The sequence below is a fragment of the Ascidiella aspersa genome, chromosome 9 (assembly GCF_963924565.1).
Source record: "Ascidiella aspersa chromosome 9, kaAscAspe10.2, whole genome shotgun sequence".
In the NCBI taxonomy this organism is placed as follows: Eukaryota; Metazoa; Chordata; class Ascidiacea; order Phlebobranchia; family Ascidiidae; genus Ascidiella; species Ascidiella aspersa.
The window spans coordinates 12,795,776-12,817,879 of NC_139455.1; the positions used below are offsets into that span (position 1 = coordinate 12,795,776).

General features: G+C 35.5%; 1 protein-coding gene across 1 annotated transcript in view; it reads left to right on the plus strand.

Moving 5' to 3' along the window:
• LOC146133046 (valine--tRNA ligase-like) overlaps nt 1-22,104 on the plus strand; it is a 64,725-nt gene that overhangs the window by 38,967 nt on the left and 3,654 nt on the right. The window contains exons 16-26 of the mRNA XM_083397634.1: nt 2,963-3,082; nt 3,551-3,675; nt 6,789-6,900; nt 7,213-7,332; nt 7,667-8,317; nt 8,476-8,639; nt 9,745-9,869; nt 12,885-13,032; nt 16,606-16,733; nt 21,224-21,379; nt 21,875-22,081. Of these exons, the coding sequence (XP_083253760.1) occupies nt 2,963-3,082; nt 3,551-3,675; nt 6,789-6,900; nt 7,213-7,332; nt 7,667-8,317; nt 8,476-8,639; nt 9,745-9,869; nt 12,885-13,032; nt 16,606-16,733; nt 21,224-21,379; nt 21,875-22,081 (2,056 nt within the window). The remainder of the gene's footprint in view (nt 1-2,962; nt 3,083-3,550; nt 3,676-6,788; nt 6,901-7,212; nt 7,333-7,666; nt 8,318-8,475; nt 8,640-9,744; nt 9,870-12,884; nt 13,033-16,605; nt 16,734-21,223; nt 21,380-21,874; nt 22,082-22,104) is intronic.

Sequence of the window (22,104 nt, forward strand, 5' to 3'; positions counted from 1 at the left end):
TTCTATTATTTAGCAAAGTTTTGCGTACTATATAGTTCAGCGCATAAACAATAGCAGGACTAAAACAAAGAATATCCAGAATTTTAAACTTGATGAATTTTTTCTGACAGTTGGGACGTTATAAAATAGGGATAGACCCTAATCATAAACAGCCAAGTTATTGTCAAACAAAAGCAAACCCTAAGATATAAAGTGATCATGTGCATCATGGACAGTACTGCCAGGCGCCAGCCGGAAATCTCTTAGTGTGAAATTGTCCCCTTCCGCTGGAAACATGAAAACATGCATTGGGCTAAGCTATTTTACAAGCACACCTTTTGCCACAAAACAAAGATATTTTCCCCAGGTGTTATTATGGCATTATTGCAACATCTGTACCGCAGCTGTTGTCCAAGTCGCCAGATCCAGCTCGACAAGCCATTCAATTTGAGCCGCTATTTATTTTCCCTAAAACACCTAAAGATATTTTATTTTGACAAAGGTTTGACCTATTAGGAATAAAGTGATTTAAACAACTCGTTGCTGTATAAAGTATCGCATTAGTGTCTTGGCGTTGCATGGTATATTAAGTTCCGGTTCTGATACAGTATGTGTTGTGTTACACCTAAAATGTGGGTAAATAAATTTAGAAAATATTAAGTGAATTGTAACTCATGGTAATTCTAAGCTTTGTGACTCAAACAGCTCATGTTTTAAATATCTAGAAAACAAATTAATGTTTCATATAATCAGTATTCATTTCTTTTCATAAAATTTTTGAACACGGCATAACTTGACACTGTATTATACAAGTTGTGACGTCATGCTGGAGTTGTAAGGAGCCGAAACCGTCAAGCGCTTTTTCGAGGTTCGGTTAAGGTTCAGGTTTTTTTTTCCAGCTCTCTTACAAAAATGGTTACGGTTCAGAAAATTGACCCACAACCGGTTCATAAGGTTTTGTGAATGATCCTGTTAAACTCCCTGGTTATAATATATGCCGCTCCAAACTCTTTTCTAATCATTTTTGTGAATCAGGTGTTATTGTGTAAATGACTAACATGTAATGACATGTGCAGAGTTTGTTGTCAATTATTGATTCTGCATTAAGGGGCAGCAGTAACTGGCTATTTTTTGCAGCATGAGATTTGACTGCATAACAGATCACATTTGTAGTAAAGTATAACTAAATCACAACAATATTTTACTGACTTGCTAAAAAGCTCATTGTGTTGCATTGCACTCACTATAAGTGCAAATATTAGGTTTTGGCAACTACAGATATTTTTATCATGTTTGTTTGTTTTGATTTTTTAAATGTCCTTCATTCTAAATTACATTTTTAACCTAGTATTTAGTTACTGTCTTTTTTTGCTTTTCTGTGCTAAGTACATCAGGTGCCCCTCTCAATGTGAATTAAATTTTGTATTTTAAACCAAATAGCCCCCATTTTTTAACTTGTTGTATTTTCTTTAAACTGACTTCAGTTACACATTTCAGTTGTCTAAATGTACTTCTAAACAATTTTTTTATTCAATGCACCGACGTTTCAATAACCTTTATAGGAAATCTTCCGTCAGGACAATGATATTGCAATTAGGCGAAAAAAGATAGGATCACGATTTATATGACAAGGTGAGATAAACAAGATCACCCAATAACAGGACAATGCAATAACAAGGCCCCAGTCTTCTAATGGACGCTACTGCAAATAAATTGATAGGCAGGTGCAAGAATTGTGTCGCTGCCCTGATGAAGATTTCCTGTATAGGTTATTGAAACGTTGGTACATTTGATAAAAAAAAATGTGCTAAAATAACAATTTTGCAATTGATGCAATGCCTGACAGCAGCCGTATATTCAATTACACATTTGTGCACAACTCCTAACATAATACAGATATTTTAGGCTAACTCGTTTTATAGCATCACTAGAAGAAATGCCGACGTTGCTTAAGTTAAATAAGGTAAATTTACTTGTAATAATAATATGCAGCCTTTTGCAATAAGCAAGATATATTATGTGCATTCATGCAATGCCCCAACTTTGCGGGATTAAAAATATATGAAGCCATCAAGCTGTTTCAGTGCGTTAACAAACCTGATTCTGGTATAGCCTGCTTCAATTGAATCTACCCAAAAATGCATAGAACTTTTTACTATATGCGATTCACTTTAAAATATGGTTGTTTTAGTTGAGGGAGAGTAACAATCCATTGGCACTTGACCCAAACAAATAAAACTTGAATTGTTTACTAAAGTATTGAATGTGTAGGACTTTTATCCTGTCCGATGCGCTTGATTAATTCATTTTGTCATTGCGGAAGCCTATGTCATGTGATTTCACAAAATAATTAGCCTTCAGTGTAACAAATTTAGGTCTGATAACAACAACAAATGTTTGCTTTCAAGGCACTGAATTGAATTGCACTATCATTTGTGAGCAGGCAAATGCAAAATCTCAACCCTTTTATATTAGAATAAACACCTTTTTATTTTAAATATTTTTTGCTTTTGTAACACGAAAGTAGTGTTAAAAAGCAGTACCGCAACCTATTGACAACAGTATTTTAAATATAGTATGGGCCTAAGACGAAAAAAGAACCCAATACTAAAACAATTTTCCAATTTAGAGGAGACACTTTTATGGTTAACACTTAGTTATGGTTAACACTTACCTGGGACAAACTGTTAATGAGCAGTTATTCGTGACTACCCTGTAAAAAGGCATACAGGCCCAAGCTATATAATCTGGAGGTTTTGGTTGCACCTGATGCTGGAACATTTATATGTTGTTTAAGTTTGAATATTCAGAATATATTGGATCAAAACCTTGCCTTCTGAAACTAGGTTGTATGCAGCTTAAGTAAAAAGCGACCACATGAAACATGGACAAAATAAATATGACTATATCAATAAGACCATTGGTTTGGTGGTTGTCGCAATACCAATATCAGGGATCTAAACGTTTCTTGTTTATGTTTCAGGTTTCGCTGGTTAGATAACATTCGTGATTGGTGTATTTCTAGACAGCTCTGGTGGGGTCATCGCATTCCTGCATACTTTGTTACTATAGATGATCCCGACATCCCTATCGGCAATGTACAGTAATCGCAATGATTGAATGTTTCTTTTTTGTAACTATTTTGTAATTATCACCCATACAATTCATGTATGTTCTCAGAGCATGCAAATAGTTTTTACATTTGGTGTCTACTGTTTTTCAAAAGATGTGGTATATAAAATCGAAAAGTATTTAAAATCAGTCTTTATTTAGACCAGAGGCGTGCAACATACGGGCCGCGTGCAACATACGGCCCGCAAGACCTATTTACGTGGCCCGCACAGACTAGGTCAAGTAGCCCATTGTTTTTTAAAAAATTTCGCTGTTTAAGAAGTTATTTGTAACGGAATCATTGGCATTTATTAATTTGTATTATGTCACACTGTCCGAACCTCCATTATTGCGTCATAGTGTGCATGGTAGTAAAACTGCCTTGTTTTGCTTGCAAAAATGAAAGGTTGATTATGAAAGGTGGAAATTCAACAAGCAAGATGTAGTTTGCCTGCTTTAGTTATCGAAAGCAATTGCCGAAAAAGGAAAGCCTGTTCAAGACAAAATTCAGGAATCAGCTCACAGATGAGCACTTGTTAAGTGAACTTCGAGTTGGCACTTCTGCCAAAACTAACAAGATCTCTGGTGAGAGAAGATATCACACATCTCATTAATCGCTTAATGAGTAATTTGATTCTACACGGTTTTCCAATAAAATAATTTGTTTAAAAAATATATCTGTTGTTCGATTGTCCGGCCCGCACCACCATAATAGTTATACATTATAGCCCGCTGCGATAAACAGTTGCACGCCCCTGATTTAGACCAACTTTCATAGCATGTTTTAGGCTAAAAAAGAAAGCTGCCACTTTTTAACTGCTATTTTTCAATCACTTGTTTTAAGATATAGCCAATGTTTTTCCGGGAGAATTCTAGCTAGTACAGACATAAATAAGCGGTACACAAGCAAGTTCATTTTACTGGAACTGTTACAGTTTTCCGCAACAGCGATTTATAAAAACTTTGCTAATGTTTAAGTGACAAGCCAAAAAAGTTCTTAAAGCTTACTAGGTGCATTGTATGTTTTTGACAAATAAGCTTTTTTATTGCTTTTACTTACCACCACTACAGTAACTGTTTTGAAATATAGTTTATCTGCCACTTGTTATGCTAATGTTCCACTGAATATGTGATAAAGGAAATCACGTAGACCCTAGAGCAGGGGTGGGCAAATGTATTCAATGAAAGAGCCATTTACAGAAAATACAAGAACCCGAGAGCCTCAAAAATTATTTCAATACTAAAACGGTAAATAATGTAAGTTAGGCAATAAGAAGAGAACTGTAATATAAAAAACGGTAATCATTACACAATAATAATAAAATTTTTGTGCTGCCCGCTCGTCATTTTCACTCCCAAGTAGTAACTCTAAAGGCCAATACTAAGCCAATACCCGTTATAACTCTAAAAGCCAATACTTAATCTTGAAACTTAATAGGTTCTGCGGCCCATTAAATTATTTCAAGTGTCAATGCGGCCCACTATAATAAAATGTTGGACATCCCTGGTTTAAACCGTTTCGCATCATATCCACAAAAAAATAACTAAATTTACACTGGCATGTGAGCTAATAATAATAAAAAGCAGCTGAAAGCAAAGGAAAGTTGCACAATTAAATGCACCAAAAGCACAACATTTTGACTATATCTACTTTTACCCAAGGGGGAATGAAATTATTTACACTAATATTGGTTTGGCATTTCGGTGAATGAAATACAGCATTCTATGACAAGGGTGAACAAAATTGAAAAAGTTTTTGAACTTTTATACGTGAATTGTCTTTTATAATGATAAAATGAAATACTAAAATGTTTTCACAATGATGCTGCATTAGTTCAAAGTATGTTAGTGTCCCTGGGTTCCGTCATATTATTTAGGTTTTAAACCAGTGATTCCAAAACTGTGTGGCGCGGCACAGTAGCGTGCCTTGAGATATTGTAAAGTGTGCCGAGAAACTTTTTCTAATTTTGGAAAAAAAGGAATACACATAAGCATTTTAGACCTAAGTACGCACTATCTATTACAAATTAATAATTTTTTGAGACATTCACATATAGTTTGTCGTGCGTTAAGGGCGATTGTAAAACTGCTAGGCAGGTCAAAATATGAAACATATAGCCTGAACATCAAAAAAATTCCTACAAAAGGTTTTTCAACGGTTTTGGGTAGTATTTTTGATCAACAAAAACATATTAAAAATCTAGGACAGAGGTGGGCAAACTGCGGCCACAATTTTCTGTGCGTCCCGCGGGAATCTGAAGCAATAATAATAAAATGGCCTAAATAGTTTAATTACATTCATTACAGCCCTGCCGGCTTCGCGGTCAAGTAAAACAATTTTCAATTTCTCGCCCGCAGTGTCGTAGCTGCCGTACGATACAGGTGCGCACCAGGCTTTAGATTGCTAAACAGCCTATTATGTCACAATGGAAATTTTTAAGTTCGGCCTGTCGCATTACAAGTGTTATCTTAGATTAGCAGTTAGTTGTTTAGCAAGTTGTTAATTTATGAGTGATGTTCTTAGTTTAAAACTGTTTTGTGCGTGTGCTGTGTGGAGTACTAATAGAGGGGACAACATTGTTGTGACAGCTGGTCGAAAAGTAGACTGTCGTAAACGTTACACCAACCCCATCGATATACAACTTAGGAAGAACAGAGAGGAAAGTGGGTCCTGCGTCACGAGGAAACAAAGTGTCCAAAGTCTTGATGGCAATTTTGATAGTAAGACTGATTGTTTATTTTGTGGGGCTCGAGTTCTCACGGACAGACCTGGATGTAGTTTTGTTAAAACAGATGTTTTTGCAAGGACTATATAGAGTGTTGTGAGAGATGTTCTGATGATTGGTCATTCGCCGTGAAAGGTCGTATTGAATATTACGGTGGCGAATTGCATGATGCAGACTGTTTATACCACTATTCTTGTAGTGTTAATTTTAGATATGGATTTAACGTACCCTTGCAATACGGCAAAGTACCTGAGGCAAAACGTCGAAAATCTGGGTGACCGAAGGATGAGGAACAGGAGCAGGCATTTCTAAAGATATGTTCCTATCTTGAACAGAATGATGAAGAACAGTTAACGATATCAGACCTAGATATAAAATGAATGAATTTTTAGCAAATGATGATTGCCTTCCTTATGGATCAGAATATCTGAATACCCAATTACAGAAACAATACGGTGAATCTGTTTATATAGCTAAAGGTCAGGGCCTTCATGGCATTGTTACTATGAGAGAGAAAACATCAGAAATCCTCCGAACTAATTACCTAAAAACAAGGCATGAGAATGATGAAGAGTCACAAAAGAGAGAAATAATTAAAACTGCGGCAAGCTCATCAAAAGTGAGATCAAAAATGATGTACCATCTGTGAATGATCACTACCCAAGCGCAGACGCGCTCAATCTCGGTCCTGCTCTAATGTACGAAACTTTGCGAACACTGTTGAGTTCCTTATTTGTAGGAAAACACACAAAGCAGAAGGTTGCATGTATTGGCCAAGCTATTGTCCAAGCTGTTAGACCACGAGCGATGATTGCACCATTGCAAATTGGTCTTGCTGTTCAAGGACATCATTTGTACAGGTCGTGATTTCTTAAGTCCTGAGATTTGAAAATAATGCAGCTGATTGTGTAGCGTCAAATTCCATTGTTTCCGAGAACATAGACCCACTCGAAAGTACACTGTTATTTGCAGCTGACAATGTTGATCATAATGTTATCACCCTGGATGGGAAGGGGACTTTCTACGGGATGGGAATGATTGCAGCCTTGACACCGGGTCAGAAAGCAAACCGTATGACTCCAAGGCACAATATATCACAACTCAACGTCTGAGATCAAACAACTCCACTTTGCCAATAAAGCGCGTCGTGCCATCTTGTTTCAAGATCTCGCTAGATTTCTTGATTGTGATTACAGGATTGACATTTTATGGGAGCTTTCATTCAATTTTAAGCAAACCATGCCCAATTGGCAAGGTATGATGCACATCCTTCACCAGAGGAACGATCATCCTGGCCGGTCGATAGTGTTTTTGCCAATGATAGACATGTATTCTGGAGATAAAACGTGCATTTTGTCCATGTTTAGAGTTCAGTTCTGATCTTGCAAAATTGAAGACATCACTGGCTGGTTATGTCCCTGAGGAACATTGTGAATGGTGTTGTGGCCGAGGATGACGTTAATGTACATGAGTTTGAATCAGTCGGAAGGAGCATTATGAACAAAATGATTGGACAGTCTGTTTTCTCAATATCTTTTAGGCGGTAGGATAAAGCAAAGACAATTGGTAACATCTCATCAGTAAAGGTGACAACTGAAAGAATGATTGACCCCGGTTTGCTTTTTCAACGTTTCTTAGTTGTTTCACAACTAGGGGTCTTATCTCTCGAAGATATCTTAAAGTATGAACTTAGCCCGTTCCCTCCAGCACTTTTTAAAGCAAGGAAAGTACTCCGGAAGCCTGATAAGCCTCAACTTGCTAATGCTATCACAGACTATGCAATCAAGGCAGGTCGGGAAATTCGGGAATCCATAGAAGACACCAAACAAAAACCCAACACTACGTCATAGATGGAGGTTCACTACTACAGCGGCTACCATGGAAAGGGGAGAAACCTACGGCGCCATTGCACAATCATATGCTGGACCGACAATCAAGGACAACACACGCCAAAGGCGTGGAAAGAATGTGCATGCAGTCATCAGCTTTACGAAAGAGACAGTGTTTGATGGAAAGAAGGATGAGTTTCTCTCAAGGGACATGAACAAACACAAATTGATCGACCCGATCGGTGAAACACTTCGGGGTAAAGGCTGCGAAGTGATCAATGCCGCAGGGGATGCTGATGTTCTGATTGTGAAAGCTGCTGTTCTTAGCGCAGTGTCACACGCGACAACGTTGATTGGAGAAGACACAGATCTGTTGGTCCTTCTTCTTCATTATGCGCATCAGGCAAACAAAGATCTATATTTCTGTTCTGACAATGCAAATGCTGACAAAGTGTATCATAGAAACGAACTGAAAATGGTGTTGGGTGAAGAAATATGTTCCCAGTTACTTTTTCTTCATGCCTACACTGGATGTGACACCACATCAAGGATCTTTGGTGTGGGTAAGAAATCTGTCTTTCACAAGCTGGTGAAGGGTGATGCTACTCTGAAAGATTGTCTCAATTACTTCCTTCTTCCAAAGCAGACAGCAGCATCCATTGCAAACCAAAGGTTGTCAAGCAATGGCTGTGATTTTTGGGGGCACGCGGACGGATTCCCTTCTCGTTGCGCTATAGAGTACTAAGAAAAAATGTAATCTCTTCCCAATCATTTGTGACACCACAATGCCTACCACCTACTGGGTCATTAACAAAATTTCACTGTCTAAGGGTTTACTACCAAATAATGGTCTGGCTAGGACAGGAGAGTGATATGGAAACTTGCGGGTGGGGTTGGAAACTGGAAGGTAGTCAGTTTGTGCCAACAGAGTCGGACATGAATGCGGCCCCAGATTCCCTCTTGAAAATCATCCACTGCAACTACACAACTGCCTGTACAACTGCCAGGTGCAGCTGTAGGCAGAATAATCTACCTTGTAGCTCAGCATGTGGACAGTGCCAACTTGATGCCTGTGACAATACGTACAATCAGTCCTTACTTGATGAAGATGATGACCAGGATTTATTAAGCAACTGAATGCAAATAACCTAATAAGTGCTGTGTGATTATTACACTGACAATGTTTCACTATTATTTTTGTTTGATAGAAGTGTTTCCATTAAACTAACAAGTTAATTTTATTTTGAATTATTTCAATGAATTCCTCCTTATTATCTAAAACCTAGAAACAGACGTCAAAATTAGAGCTATAGCATGAAAATTATGTGAATTATTGTCATTATACTGTTTTGGCAGCCATCTTAAAAATGACAACTTTCCGGTGCTCAGATCCTCCTAGATTTTTAATATGTTATTCTTGATGTTAAATACTACACATAACCATTGGAAAACCTTTTGTAGGAATTTTTTTGAAGTGAAACCATATATTGACCTGACTATACTCTATTGTTGTTCTGTTGAAAGTGTGCTGTCAAGATTTTTTTTAGTGTGCTGTGAGCCAAAAAAGTTTGGGAAACGCTGTTTTAAACCATTGTTTATAGTACTGACACATGTTATAGTTGAGTTGATTTAGAATCAGTATTTTTTTATTCCAATTAATGCTGTTTTCTTGTGTTATATTTTTAATCACCACAAATAAAAGCTATTTGCTTACTTTTCGGCGTATTACAGCGCAATTTGTTAAATGTCTATTTTTTGGAGTCAATGTTGCACTGAATATGTGAATAATAGAAATCACCTTGACCCTTGCAAGATAAATGTCGACCTTAATTCCTGATCAGTAACAGCAAAATAATCTAGCAAAGCTAGCAATTCAGGTCAGACACATTAACCAGATCTTAAAAAGATATATATATATTTCGCCAACTAAGGCATCGTCAGTATATCTTAATTCGAATGAATCTTCAGTCTGACCTGAATTGCTAGCTTTGCTAGATTATTTTGCTGTTTTTGGAGTCAAATTAAAAACTTTACTTTGGTACTGACCTTTATTTCACAAATATCTGGTTTTATTTTTACATCTACATTTTTTATTGTAGATAAGCTACCATTCAAAGAGGTTTATTTACATGCAATGGTCAGGGATGCTCATGGCAGAAAGATGAGCAAATCTCTTGGAAATGTTATAGACCCATTGGATGTGATTACAGGAATTACATTGGAGGTTAGTATTTTTTATCAGAATTTGATCTGTACTGGATGGCTTTTGTAATGACAAAGGTTTTAAAATACTAGACCAGGGGTTGGCAACCCCTGGCACCACAAGTGGAGCGCAATCAATTTTCAGGGCATTCCAAATGATTTATTGTGCATGTTGTATCACCTTAAGAAAGTGCAAGCATTCCATCACTACCACATCATTGCCAGTGTTATTACATCACTAACACTAGCGCTAACTAAATGCGCACATTTCCAGTTTGATTGGCAGTGTTTGTCTCACAAATTAGTAGGGTCTTAAGTCTTAACTGTTATATTTAACATTATATTCTGTGGACGTTAAACTTGTTGTTTACGACTAACCATTCGTATTATGTCACAATGCTCGAAAAGTGACGTGTGGGTGCTGCGTTAAAGCAAGGCATTCTACATTAAAAGTTATGAGGTTAACACATATGGTTTTTGTGTGACTGAGAAACCAAGCTAAAAGCGCACATTATTGTGTTCTTAACAGTCGTCGTTTGCCGAACATCAAGCATAAAACGACATTTTAAAACAAAGCACGAAAAATCCTTCAAGGCTGATGCAGAAAAGATCAAAACATTGAAAAAGGCAGTATCTAGCTAGGAAAAACTAAGCAGCATTTTGAAAAAGGTGATTCACAGTAAGAAATTTGGTTCATTATTTGCTTTTCTCACCACCCTGAGTGCAGCAAAGACTTGATCTTATCTCCATAGCATGGATAGGGTTGCAAAATTCCCGGGAATTTTCAGAGTGGAAACTTTCCATGGAAATTTTGGGAATTAACGGGAATTTTGGGGAATTTTAGGAAATTTTCGGAAACTTTTAAAACAATCTGAATTTGATATTGAAACATGAAAATAATGGCCTAATACAGTTTAATGAATATACTGTTGTTGCCAGGCATTATATTAATTATAAAGAGGGTTCTTCCGACAATTATTTATTCTGTACCGACGTTTCGATAACCTATCCAGGTAATCTTCATCAGGATATAACGTGAAAACGTGGTCGAAGGCTGCAGCCGGTTTTCACGTTATTCGCACCTTGTTTCCTTTTTTCGCCTCGTTTTGCCACCTTGTTTTTTCGTCGATTTTCTTCACTGTATATATACCTCTGCAAGGTTACAAGTTTATATGCCCTGATGAAGATTACCTGAATAGGTTATCGAAACGTCGGTACAGAATAAATAATTGTCGGAAGAACCCTCTTTATAATTTATACAGTTTAGATTAAAAGTACTATGTATAACTAAAATACTGAACATACAAACACATGGTTTAGTTTATTTACTGCAAAAATGAATCATCACTAGGGCCTGCAAAAGTCAATAAAGTCAACATTTTTTAAGGACCTCATCTGTCCACGAATTAAATAATAAAGTTGTTTTTAGCACCTAGGGGACTGTTTACAAGAAGTTTATAGGTCAAAATAAAGTCAAAATTTACAATTAAGTCAACATTTTCAATAACGTCAAAATTTGTCACATTATGGCTTTTAAAAAGTTTTTGTGTTTCTTGAGAGTAAATTTTGTAAAAAATGTTGTGGAAGCATTGTAAATCAGGAACTGTGACACAATTAAACCATATTAACCCATAAAAGCAGGAAAAATGTCACAATGCCCACTTGGATCAGCACTAACTTTTATCACAACTTGTCCATTTTTTTTATTTATTGTTACATATTTATATAATTCTTATAAAACATTTCCTATTCATAAACGTGGTCTTTTCGAAGATCAACAGTTTGGATTTTAAGAATAGCCTACTGACATTCTGTAATACAAAAATGCGTAAGCAAGCTAAATCTATCGCCAAAAACACGACACACTTTTATAATCCATAAGACAAAATATTACGTTTGGGTCTGAAATCGACAAAATATTATGTTTGTATAACTGGCATCAATTCAAGGAAGGACTGTGGCCTCTACAAATCAGCAATTTCGTTAATTCAAAATAAAGTCAAAATTTAATAAAAAATAAAGTAAAAAAAATTTTTTTTAGGTCAAAATAAAAATGGCCCTAATCATCATCAATCTGTTTTTTTAATCATCTTAATCTGTTTTTTTTGTTTTTTTCACAAACAAAAACAACACTGACCAGTCTGGGCCAAAATATCCCCAGCTTACAGTAGCTAAATCTTTAACATTTGTTGTTTTGTGAGTTACAAAGTCGTTGTACTAGTCGTTGTTGCTGCCGGTTAGCATCTCCACCTGCTCATCTAGAAATGCTCAAGATAGGTTTTTAATATTTTTTTTTGGTTGATGAAATATTAAACAAAGGTTTTAACCATAATAAATGCCAAATTTGAAAATTCCCAATATTCCCATTATTCCCGGGCCCCTTAATTCCCGGAAAGTTTCCTGGAAAGTTTCCAAAATTCCCGGAAACTTTCCACCCCTTTACAACCCTAAGCATGGATGTACAATTGCACATCGAAGACTTCCAAATACAGCTGATCAATTTCAAAACATCTTTATTGTGGACATCGAAATTCATCGCTGGACACGATTGAAAACAAACAAACAAACAAGCAGTTTGACATGCTGGGAATCTTTTCCCAGAGTGCGCATGCACAGTACCAAATTTGGAAACTGATAAGGTAGCAAACTGTGAATTGTTAAGGTGGCATATTTCCCAAACATGTATTGTGGTGGGACGATTTGTATGAGTGGATTGCTGAATGACGTAAATGGGTAATCTACATGCTGTAGAATCTGAGCTGGAGCCCAAACTCGACGAAATACATATTTGGCCGGAGTCGGATTCGGGTTAAATTTTTTTGGCTGGAGTCGTACTCTGGTTGGTTTCAACTGACTCCGCAGCCATGGGTTGCCAATGGAAAACACAACATACAAAAATGTTTGGCACGCGAGTTGTGGATATTTTGATATTATTCATAAACTGGCACACTGCCTACGAAAGGTTGCCGACCCCTGTACTAGAAAAATAAAAAAAATAGATATACAGGATAATATTATTTTATAATACAATGTTTAGGATCTACATAAGACTTTGTTGACGGGAAATCTAGATGATAAAGAATTAATTAAAGCGAAGGCAGGACAAAAGAAGGATTATCCTAATGGAATTCCAGAATGTGGCAGCGATGCTTTACGATTTGCATTGTGTGCTTACACATGTCAAGGTATTCTTTCATATTTGGTTGTAATACTACCCAATTTTAAACCATGGAACTACTGTATTAAAGACAAATGTTCTAACCACTATATTTTCCTTAACTGAAGTTTTATTTCAACAAATACCTACTGTTAACTCCTACACTTGTTACAGTTTAGTCAGATCATAGTTTAGGTATAATACTTAAAAATAGTATATAACTATTTGGGGTTGCGGTTGTTGTATATTTTTAGGTAATTGGGTCATTATAAATAGGGTTATTTAACAGGTTAATTCTTGGAATATTATGTATTACCCTTTAGTTTGTTGGTTTTGTACTTTTCCTTGACTTGTTTCTGCAAGCAAAAACAGATATGGGGTGAAATATTTTTTGCCTTCACCTATGACTTTACACTATGCAAAGGGGGTAGTAAGGGATAATTTTGTCAGCTAAAAGTTCTTATAAATCACACCATTTAACCACTTATGGTGGCAACACAATTTGTATGTACGCAAATTTGAGGTTGTTCAGACTTTGACGTTCTGAAAATTGTGTGCTTTATTTTATGGTTTTTATCTGTTTCCCATAGTTTGGCCTATTGAAAACAGGAATAGCAAAATACTAAGTGAAAAAATTGTAGTATGTGTTTCCGCAACAGAATCTTGCCCTCCAACAGTACACATAATACTGACCATAAAAGTTCAAAAATTTTATAATAGATTAAAAAGCACACCGCTTAGAACAGAAATCAGTCAGCAAGGTTTAAAAACTTTTAATATAAATATGCATTTCGCCATTTAAATCAATGGCATAAGATTCATTATATTTATATAATAATATTTTAAACCTTGTTGCTCTCTGATTTTTGTTCGAAGCGGTGCGCTTCTCAAGCTATTAAGTGAAAATATCATTCTTTATTCGTTCATCCTGTGATATTTTGCAATCTTCTCTTTATTGCTGAGAAATGTAAAAAAATATTAAATCCAAAAAATTATATGTGGTAAATTAAAAATACGACAGCATCTAAATCAAGGAATCAGTATTAATTTGCTGAAATTCAATAATTGAAAAATTATTTTTAGGGATTGTACCTTTTAGTGTTAGTTACAATCTTTCCACTATATATGATTTTAATTAAATCACTAATGTCTCTAAGATTATGTATCTAAATACTCATTTATACTATTTTTTTTAATAGTATAACTGCGGGCTTAGATGTACTTGTACTGCAAATGATGAAAAGAAACTGATAATAAAAAAGTTGTGCTAGAGCAGCAGTAAGAAAATTCCGCCTAAAAGGTTAAATCTTTAGAAATTCGATTAGCTCAAATATGGCTTTTGAGGTCAAAATGTACACTAAGTAGAGAATTTAGAGTTGCCTTGCATTCATTGCTTACCGAGAGTAGCAACATGATCAACCAAAGAAGGACAACAATAATGGAGAGTGGATAACATTCAACATGTCTTACACTGAGGGTATAATCTAGGTATTTTACGCAGCTAAGTGTACATCGATACTTTCAAACATGCATTGTTTGAAAGCAAGGTCAAAACGCCAAACAAACTTCAGATGGATGGCCAACAGATGGATGGACATGCTTAAGGTTGCACAATATTTGGTATAACACTGGACATTGACAAATTTGAGCTGTGCATATTTAGTGTGGGTCATGGCAAGAACTTTGTCGACCTGGCACAAGGCAAAATTTTACACTGTCAAACAACAGTTCTACTTCTATGATGTCAATTTTGTGTATAATTTTATGTCGGAAAGGTTATATCTTGAAAGGTATCGCTCATATTTGCATTGGTCCCTTTCAACAAGGACAAATGGTTCAGTAAATTCTTCTTCTTGATGTTACACTATTAAACTACTTCCAGTGGTTCTCAAACTTTTACTTGCATCGCCTTGTAAAAGTTTTGTTGTTCTTGAGACGCACCAAGCGCAAAATAAACTGTAGTGATTTTTGTAATTAAAAAACGCACAAAGTGAAACTGCACATACAGAAATAGAGAAAGATATTTAAATTACACATGTTAGCAAAGTGTTTTACGGGTATATTGTAATTAAAAAAAATCAAAGTTAAAAAAGTAGAAGATGGATTATTTTAAAAAAGCTAGGAATTTTTGTCCCACAAGTTTTTGGGTACGTATTTGTCTATTGTAGTACCTTTTTATGGGGCGAAAAATACCCTCTGACTACAACAACCCCAACCCAATTTAGTTGTTGGTGTGTTTCGGAATGAAAAAATTTTAGACATCATAGAATTTAAAAAATTGGACAACGAAAAGTTTTAAAATTTTTTCGCATGGCGTAGAGTGTTATGTAGGTGCGATTCAGAGGTTTAGAAGTCTCTTTCCCCTGGGGACCTTCAGTTTGGGGACTAAACACCCAAAATATTGTGACATTATCTTGTTTATTATAGCTATCTACTCCTATGGAGCGGTATGAATAGTTCCAATACAAAATTCAGACTTATTCGCTATGCGCTTTATTCTAACTGGGGAGATATGCCGCTTGAGCGGCTTGCCTTTTATAAATCTGGTGGTAGTGTAAACTGTAAACATCTCTATTATCATCTTTTTGTCTTGCTTTTCCTACTGAACATATCAACTAAATGTTGCTAAACCCAAGGCCCTGTGAAACCCTTACTGTTGCTAACGTGTAACGATCGTTTTACGACTCTCGATTCGGTTGTATGAATGTACTACTTGGTATGCCCTTTGAACAAAAATCAATAAAGGATGGAAGAAACGTAAATAATAGAATAAATAAAACTATACATTTATGTAATACGACAGAGTAAAAACGTATTATCTACATAAAATTTATTTTTCAAACCTTTCACAAATACCTCATCTTTAATCAATTTAATGTCGCGGTAATAAACAAACAGGCAGGGCCATATAATATAGTTGAGCCCATCATAGAACCCAAGGAAGCATTGCGAGAAGCTTTATTTTATGGAGCTAAAAAATTTTTTTTTAAAACTAAAACTTTTAGTCGTGAAGTGCCAGATTGTCACTGCCTCTGAGAATTGTTTTTTTGTTTTGAGGCGGCGAATGTTATGACTACAAAAATATTGTAATAATGTAGTTCTGCATGTTCTTTACTAAACTAACGTATGTAAAATTGAACCCCTTAGCAAACTACCCCTTTCGCATCTAAGCCATAAGTTAGGCTACGAGTAACCCTGGTAAATAACGGTATTTGCAAGGGCCCACTGAAACTTCCAAACCACCCATGTAAACTAACCCCTAAAAATATGCCTCTGGCCAATAGACAATAATCGCAAATCCGTCTAATTTAGATTATTGTGAAGTAAAGTACATAGAGTCATTGCGAAACGTCATGTCTTGATGTCATGATTTTTTTTTGAATTACGTAGAGGTAGCATGAAAATATTCTTGAAAACCTATTTTTTTTTAAATCTGCGCCACAAAATTAGCTAACAACAGCCATTACAGCACGGATTTTTTTTTGCCAAGTGTTATTAGTCAAATATTGGTTTTTATTCTGAATCAGTATTCATGTATTTGCAATTTCGTCTTTTTGTTGGAATCTCATTCCATTTATAACAAAATAATATTGTTGTATAGGTCGTGACATCAACCTTGATGTTAATCGTATTCTTGGGTATCGACACTTTTGCAACAAGTTGTGGAATGCATTTAAGTTTGGAATGAATGTATTGGGAGATAATTATTTACCACCTGCAACTCAAGAGGTAATGATTTTTTTATAATTTATTTGACATAGTCAATATTCCATTTCAACGTATACATTTATATTGGTAAATTTGGGTTACAATTTACTATGGAATTATTTTATAGCATTTCGTTGATTCTATTATCCAATTGCAAATCGGTTATTTCCTCTTAAATTCAGGGCCTCTCTTCCAATTTGAAGTCTACTAACGATAGGCAATAAAACAAATAGTTGAAGTTGTAAACAAGCTTTGTCTAACATCCGATGTAAGATTTTTCATGTCCCCCAAACTAAAATCTTGGATCGGCCTTTGCAACATTGGTCCTGCAACATTGGTCCGCTATATAGAACGAATTGCTTTTAAAAGCCCACGACAAAATATAATTGGACCACGCTAATTTAGAACTAGAATGCAATCAAACTAAAATGGCATGAAATGAAAAAATTGGAGTTGAGCAGTTTAACTTGGCAAAAACACATAATTTACTAACTGCATAAATAAAGAGAACTTTGTGACAGACTGGCAAAAATGTATCACGGGCCTCATTTAAAAATGAATGGCCTAAATGACCAGCCTTAATTTGTATCATTATAAACATAGAAGAAACAAGCATACACTAATACGTGTTGTGACATCCTTGAGTAAGGTTGCTGAAGCCGCATGTTATAGCCGATCATTTTAAAAATATAGTGGCAATTTAACATGCAACTAAATTGCAATGTTTGTGTATTATTCCCTAAACATAGAGTCTAAATACATAAAACACTTGCCTTAGCATGTGAAACATGTTTTACCTATCGACCGGGAATCACTAGCAAAACGTATCAATCCGAAATCTCTAACCAAGGTAACCGTAAGAATACGGCCCATGTGGTATAGCAGCAGTTGTACGACTTGCGTGGTTGAAAATGGTGTAAGTAGCACTCATAACCTGTTACCGTTTACAAGTGAAAATTGCTATGACAATTTTTTGAAGTATTGCGACGACGTTTAAATGCGACATGCGCATGCTTAGTCTCTCCTCGTACAAAGAGAGTCATTTTCCGGAAAAAATGACCTATCTTCTACTTAAGAATATTGCGACGCGTCTGCCCTGCTCTTCTTGGTTTCTTGCCAAACCGATCGACCGTGTGGCCATTAAATATCAACAAATAGAGATATATTAAAATAGTAAAATTATTACTTTTATGCACTGTTAAAAAAATTGACACTTAAAATTACTGGCAACAGTTTTGACGAACCCGTACGTATTTTTTACTGTGCATTTAAACATAATATGTTACCTATTTTGTTCAGTTGAATCAACGGTTACAAGCAATATATATTTTACTGACTTTTTACCGTAGAAAGTTATGTGACTTTAACCATACTATTTACAGCAAAAAAACAAAAATGTGAAAAAAGTAACCAAAAATGTGAAATTTAAAAAGTAACCAAAATGTGAAGTTATGACCAGCGTAACATCTTGGTCAAAGGGTTATATATTGCAAAAATATTTTTCAAATGGTATAACATTTTTACTTTCGCCTAAACGTTGCACTATATGTGACGTTTCACATTCGGTAGGGAGAAATTTTATAACATGTGATGGGTTTTTGCATTTCACGATTATCGGAAAACATGTAGTCTACTTTGTAAAACGAAAAGGCGCTGGTCGTCCCTATGTTATTTTCCTCCAACAATAAAAGTCCACTTTATAACAGTGGTTCTTAACTTGGGGAGGCGCTCCCCCCTAAATAAAGCGCCGGCCAATGCTTAGGAGTGGCGGGAGTAATGCTACAACATTTAAAATTTTGTGCAGTAATTTTTATAGTTACGTGTTACGCTGTGGTGTTAATTCTGCCTTTGTTCTGTCTTATGTTTTACATTGAAATGATATGCATGTGTCGTTTAGTAACTGCAAAATTTGATTCATGATTTTGTAATTGAGCTACTAATTTTTAATAGTTCTCGGTGTCTAGGCCATTTATTCATATTTGCATCTTTTGCGAACGATTTGGGCTTAGTTTGTCAGAACAAGGTGATACAGTAGACAGGGATCTAAATTGCTATAGGTATTAGACACCAGGCAATGTCACTCAGTAACTTTTTGCGCATCACTCGAATCTTTCGTTTTACTACTTAAAATTTTTTTCGCTCAAAGTCTTTAAACGCAAAATTTCGATAAGGATTTATTTGGTAGTTTCATGGTGACTTACTGATATATAAAATAATCAACAAATACCAAATTGCTTTTGTTATGATACATTTTTAATATCTGATGGGCGCAAGGAACAGAACAGAAAAAAGCGCTCAAAAAATTTAATAAATGCCTTTTAAGGATAAATCCAGTGGTGGGATTCAGCCGGTTCGCACCGGCTATAGAACCGTCTCGCGAAATTTTATAAGATCAGCGAACCGGTTAGCATTACTGGTTACTGTCAATGGATTTTTGCATCTTATCTGATACATTGATTTTTTGAGATACACGTGGCTCACGTGTTTTTTTTTGAAATGTGCAATGGTCAAGGTCGTACGTGTTAATTTTTATCAGTGTTGTAATTTTCCCCCTTCTGATTGTTTGTCCGAAAATTTAATTATTGCGTCATAAGTACAGCTCATGAGACAGCTGCTGCTTTTTAGTGTGGCTGTTAGCAGTGATGGGAATCAGCCGTTTCGCAGTTCGCAACATTCGCTGGAACCGGGGGTTGCATCCTGTTCTTGCAACTACTTTAATTATTTCCCGGAAAATATTACTTCTTGCAACAGAACCGGCTGAAATATATGACTTTTGTGAAAGAACCGGCTGACAAAAAATTTGAATCCCTCCACTGGATAAATCCTATGTAAAAGCTGCATTTAATCTACTGACAGTGTATTAATTTCACAGTTATGGTATGGCAATGAAAAATCATTAAATTTTTGTCGTTTTTTTTTTGTCAACTAAAATTCTTTTGCTATATATGAAAAACGGCGTGGCGTAATGGCTTTATACTTTTTTAAACAAAATTTTTGCAATTTTATTTTTTTGCAATTAAGGGCTTTTTAAGTTAAGTCTTTCCGAAGATAAAACTTTTATGCTCACTGTTTTGGTAAAACAGTGTACAACGCAAAATTACTCCAGGTCAAATATTTACATTAGTGCTAATAGAGACTATATTTACTAAAACTGAGTGGTCAAATGTTTGTTGTTAAACTATTTGCCAATTTAATATGCAATTTAATATCTTAGAGGTTTTACTGCCTTCTTAAATTGCTCTATATAGAAAATGAAGTACAACAGCAAAAAAATTGCTGCTTTACACAAGGCAACAAAAACACTCTCCAACATAACTTGGAAGCATGTGTAAGCACCTGATTTATTTCCTAATAACTGACACAATTTTGTCTCCGACCAAAAAATTAAATCCGATCCGGCCAAATGTGCCATTTTGTCAAGTCCGATTCTACAGTCTGTATTTTACCCATTCACGTAACTAAGTTAAGTATATAGCAATCCACTCATAGGGTTGTCTTATAATTCATCCAACCACAATAAATGGTTGGAAAATATTCAAACAAATATTCTGTTCCACCTTTACAATCTACAGCAGGGGTCGGCAACCTTTTTCTAGTCGCGGGACAAAACCAAACTCAAAGATTTTTTGCAATTAAAAACGTGTTTAATTACATTTAAGGAGGCAGTAAAGTGTTGGCGCAAAGCGCGAAAAAAAGCCTTTGTTTTGTTTAAAATTCGAGTTCACACGTCGACATCCATACTACTAATAAAATTGTAATTTAACTACTTTAAGGGAACGCGATACCATTAATGTTAATCTAGCTCAGCCCAAACATTTTTGAATACGTTTTCCGTTTTTCCGCGACGCACTTGGCGCCTTCCACGGCGCAACGGTAAAAAAACGCTGATCTAAGTGAAAAGACAGCATCAAAACGTAAACAAACCGGACGTAGAATGATCATTCGCGCGAAACGCGAAAATTTTTGTACTTACGTAGTAAAAATAGTCAAAAAGTAAGTGAAATGGACTCGTGTCTAATTTGTCAGAGGCGGCGGGCCATAAGTTGCCGACCCCGGATCTACAGACATCCATATCAGGTTTGAACTTCGTACTACGCATGCGCACGTCTGATTAGCGAATCGGGTAGTCTTACGTGGTCTTACTTAATTCCCCAGTCCCGACTCTGCAGCCCTGGTGTCAACTAATTTACAGTATAAAATACACCTAATCATGAACATGTATAATTGTATATTATCAAATTTTGATTACATACCATATATTATAACACATGGTTGTGGGTTGCTTTCTTTAAAGGACAGGTCAACCTTGAAATACAAAACCTACTGTGTTGATTATATCTCACCGCAGATAAGAAGTTGACAATAGTGCAATAAAATACATTTGGCCGAAACAATGTAACCATTCTGTATTTAAAATGTATTAAAATGAAATCACTGCTTTTTATTTCTTTACTACATTTAAAATAACCCTAAAGTTGTCTACAAATACTGATTTTAGACATTTTAAATAGTTGTCTGGCAATGAGAGTCTGATTGATAAATGGATTCTAAATAAGCTGGCAAGGACAATAAAAGCTTCTACACAAGGCCTTGAAAGTTATGATTTTCCAATGTATACAACTGCTGTGTACAACTTCTGGTTGTATGAACTATGTGACATTTATTTGGTAAGTATACTGTTTTGTGAGTTGTTCTTTCTGCTACAACCGACCACTGCAGGCAGCATAAATCTCCAGACCCTTTAATTTAATGTAAAGTTAAAATAAAACTTGCTCCACCACTTGGATATTTCAGTCAAAATGCAATAGGCTTGAAAGTGGTACGAAAGTCAGCAAAAAGAGTTGACCGTTGTTCTTCCTTTAAGTATAATAGTAAAATAAAAATTGGACCCCATTTATTAATGCAATGTTAGCAAAAAAATTATCTTTAATATTAGAGAAAATAATAGATAAATAAATGTAGTAGAAAGATTAGATTTTAATTATTATGGGGACCTTGAGGAATTATTGTCACCTGTTTTTGTTAGAATATTTTTATGGCGAAATTATATTAGGAATAAAGGCACGAGTATTAAAATTCTCTTATGTTGAAATAAGATACTTTACCCAAAAAGTATTTTTTTTTTGCTTATATAATACTTTAGTGTTTATGTTAACTTTAAGGAATGTTTGAAGCCAGTTTTTGCTGGCGATAATCATGTTGCCATCAAAAGTTCTCGTGATGTTTTGTACACATGCTTCGATGTTGCTCTGCGCCTCAGCCAATGTTTAATGCCTTTTATCTGTGAGGAATTGTGGCAAAGATTGCCACGAAGACCAAATAATTTGGTGACAAGTGTCTGTGTATCCAATTGGCCACACTTAAAGCAGGTTTGATATTTGTACAAGGTGTG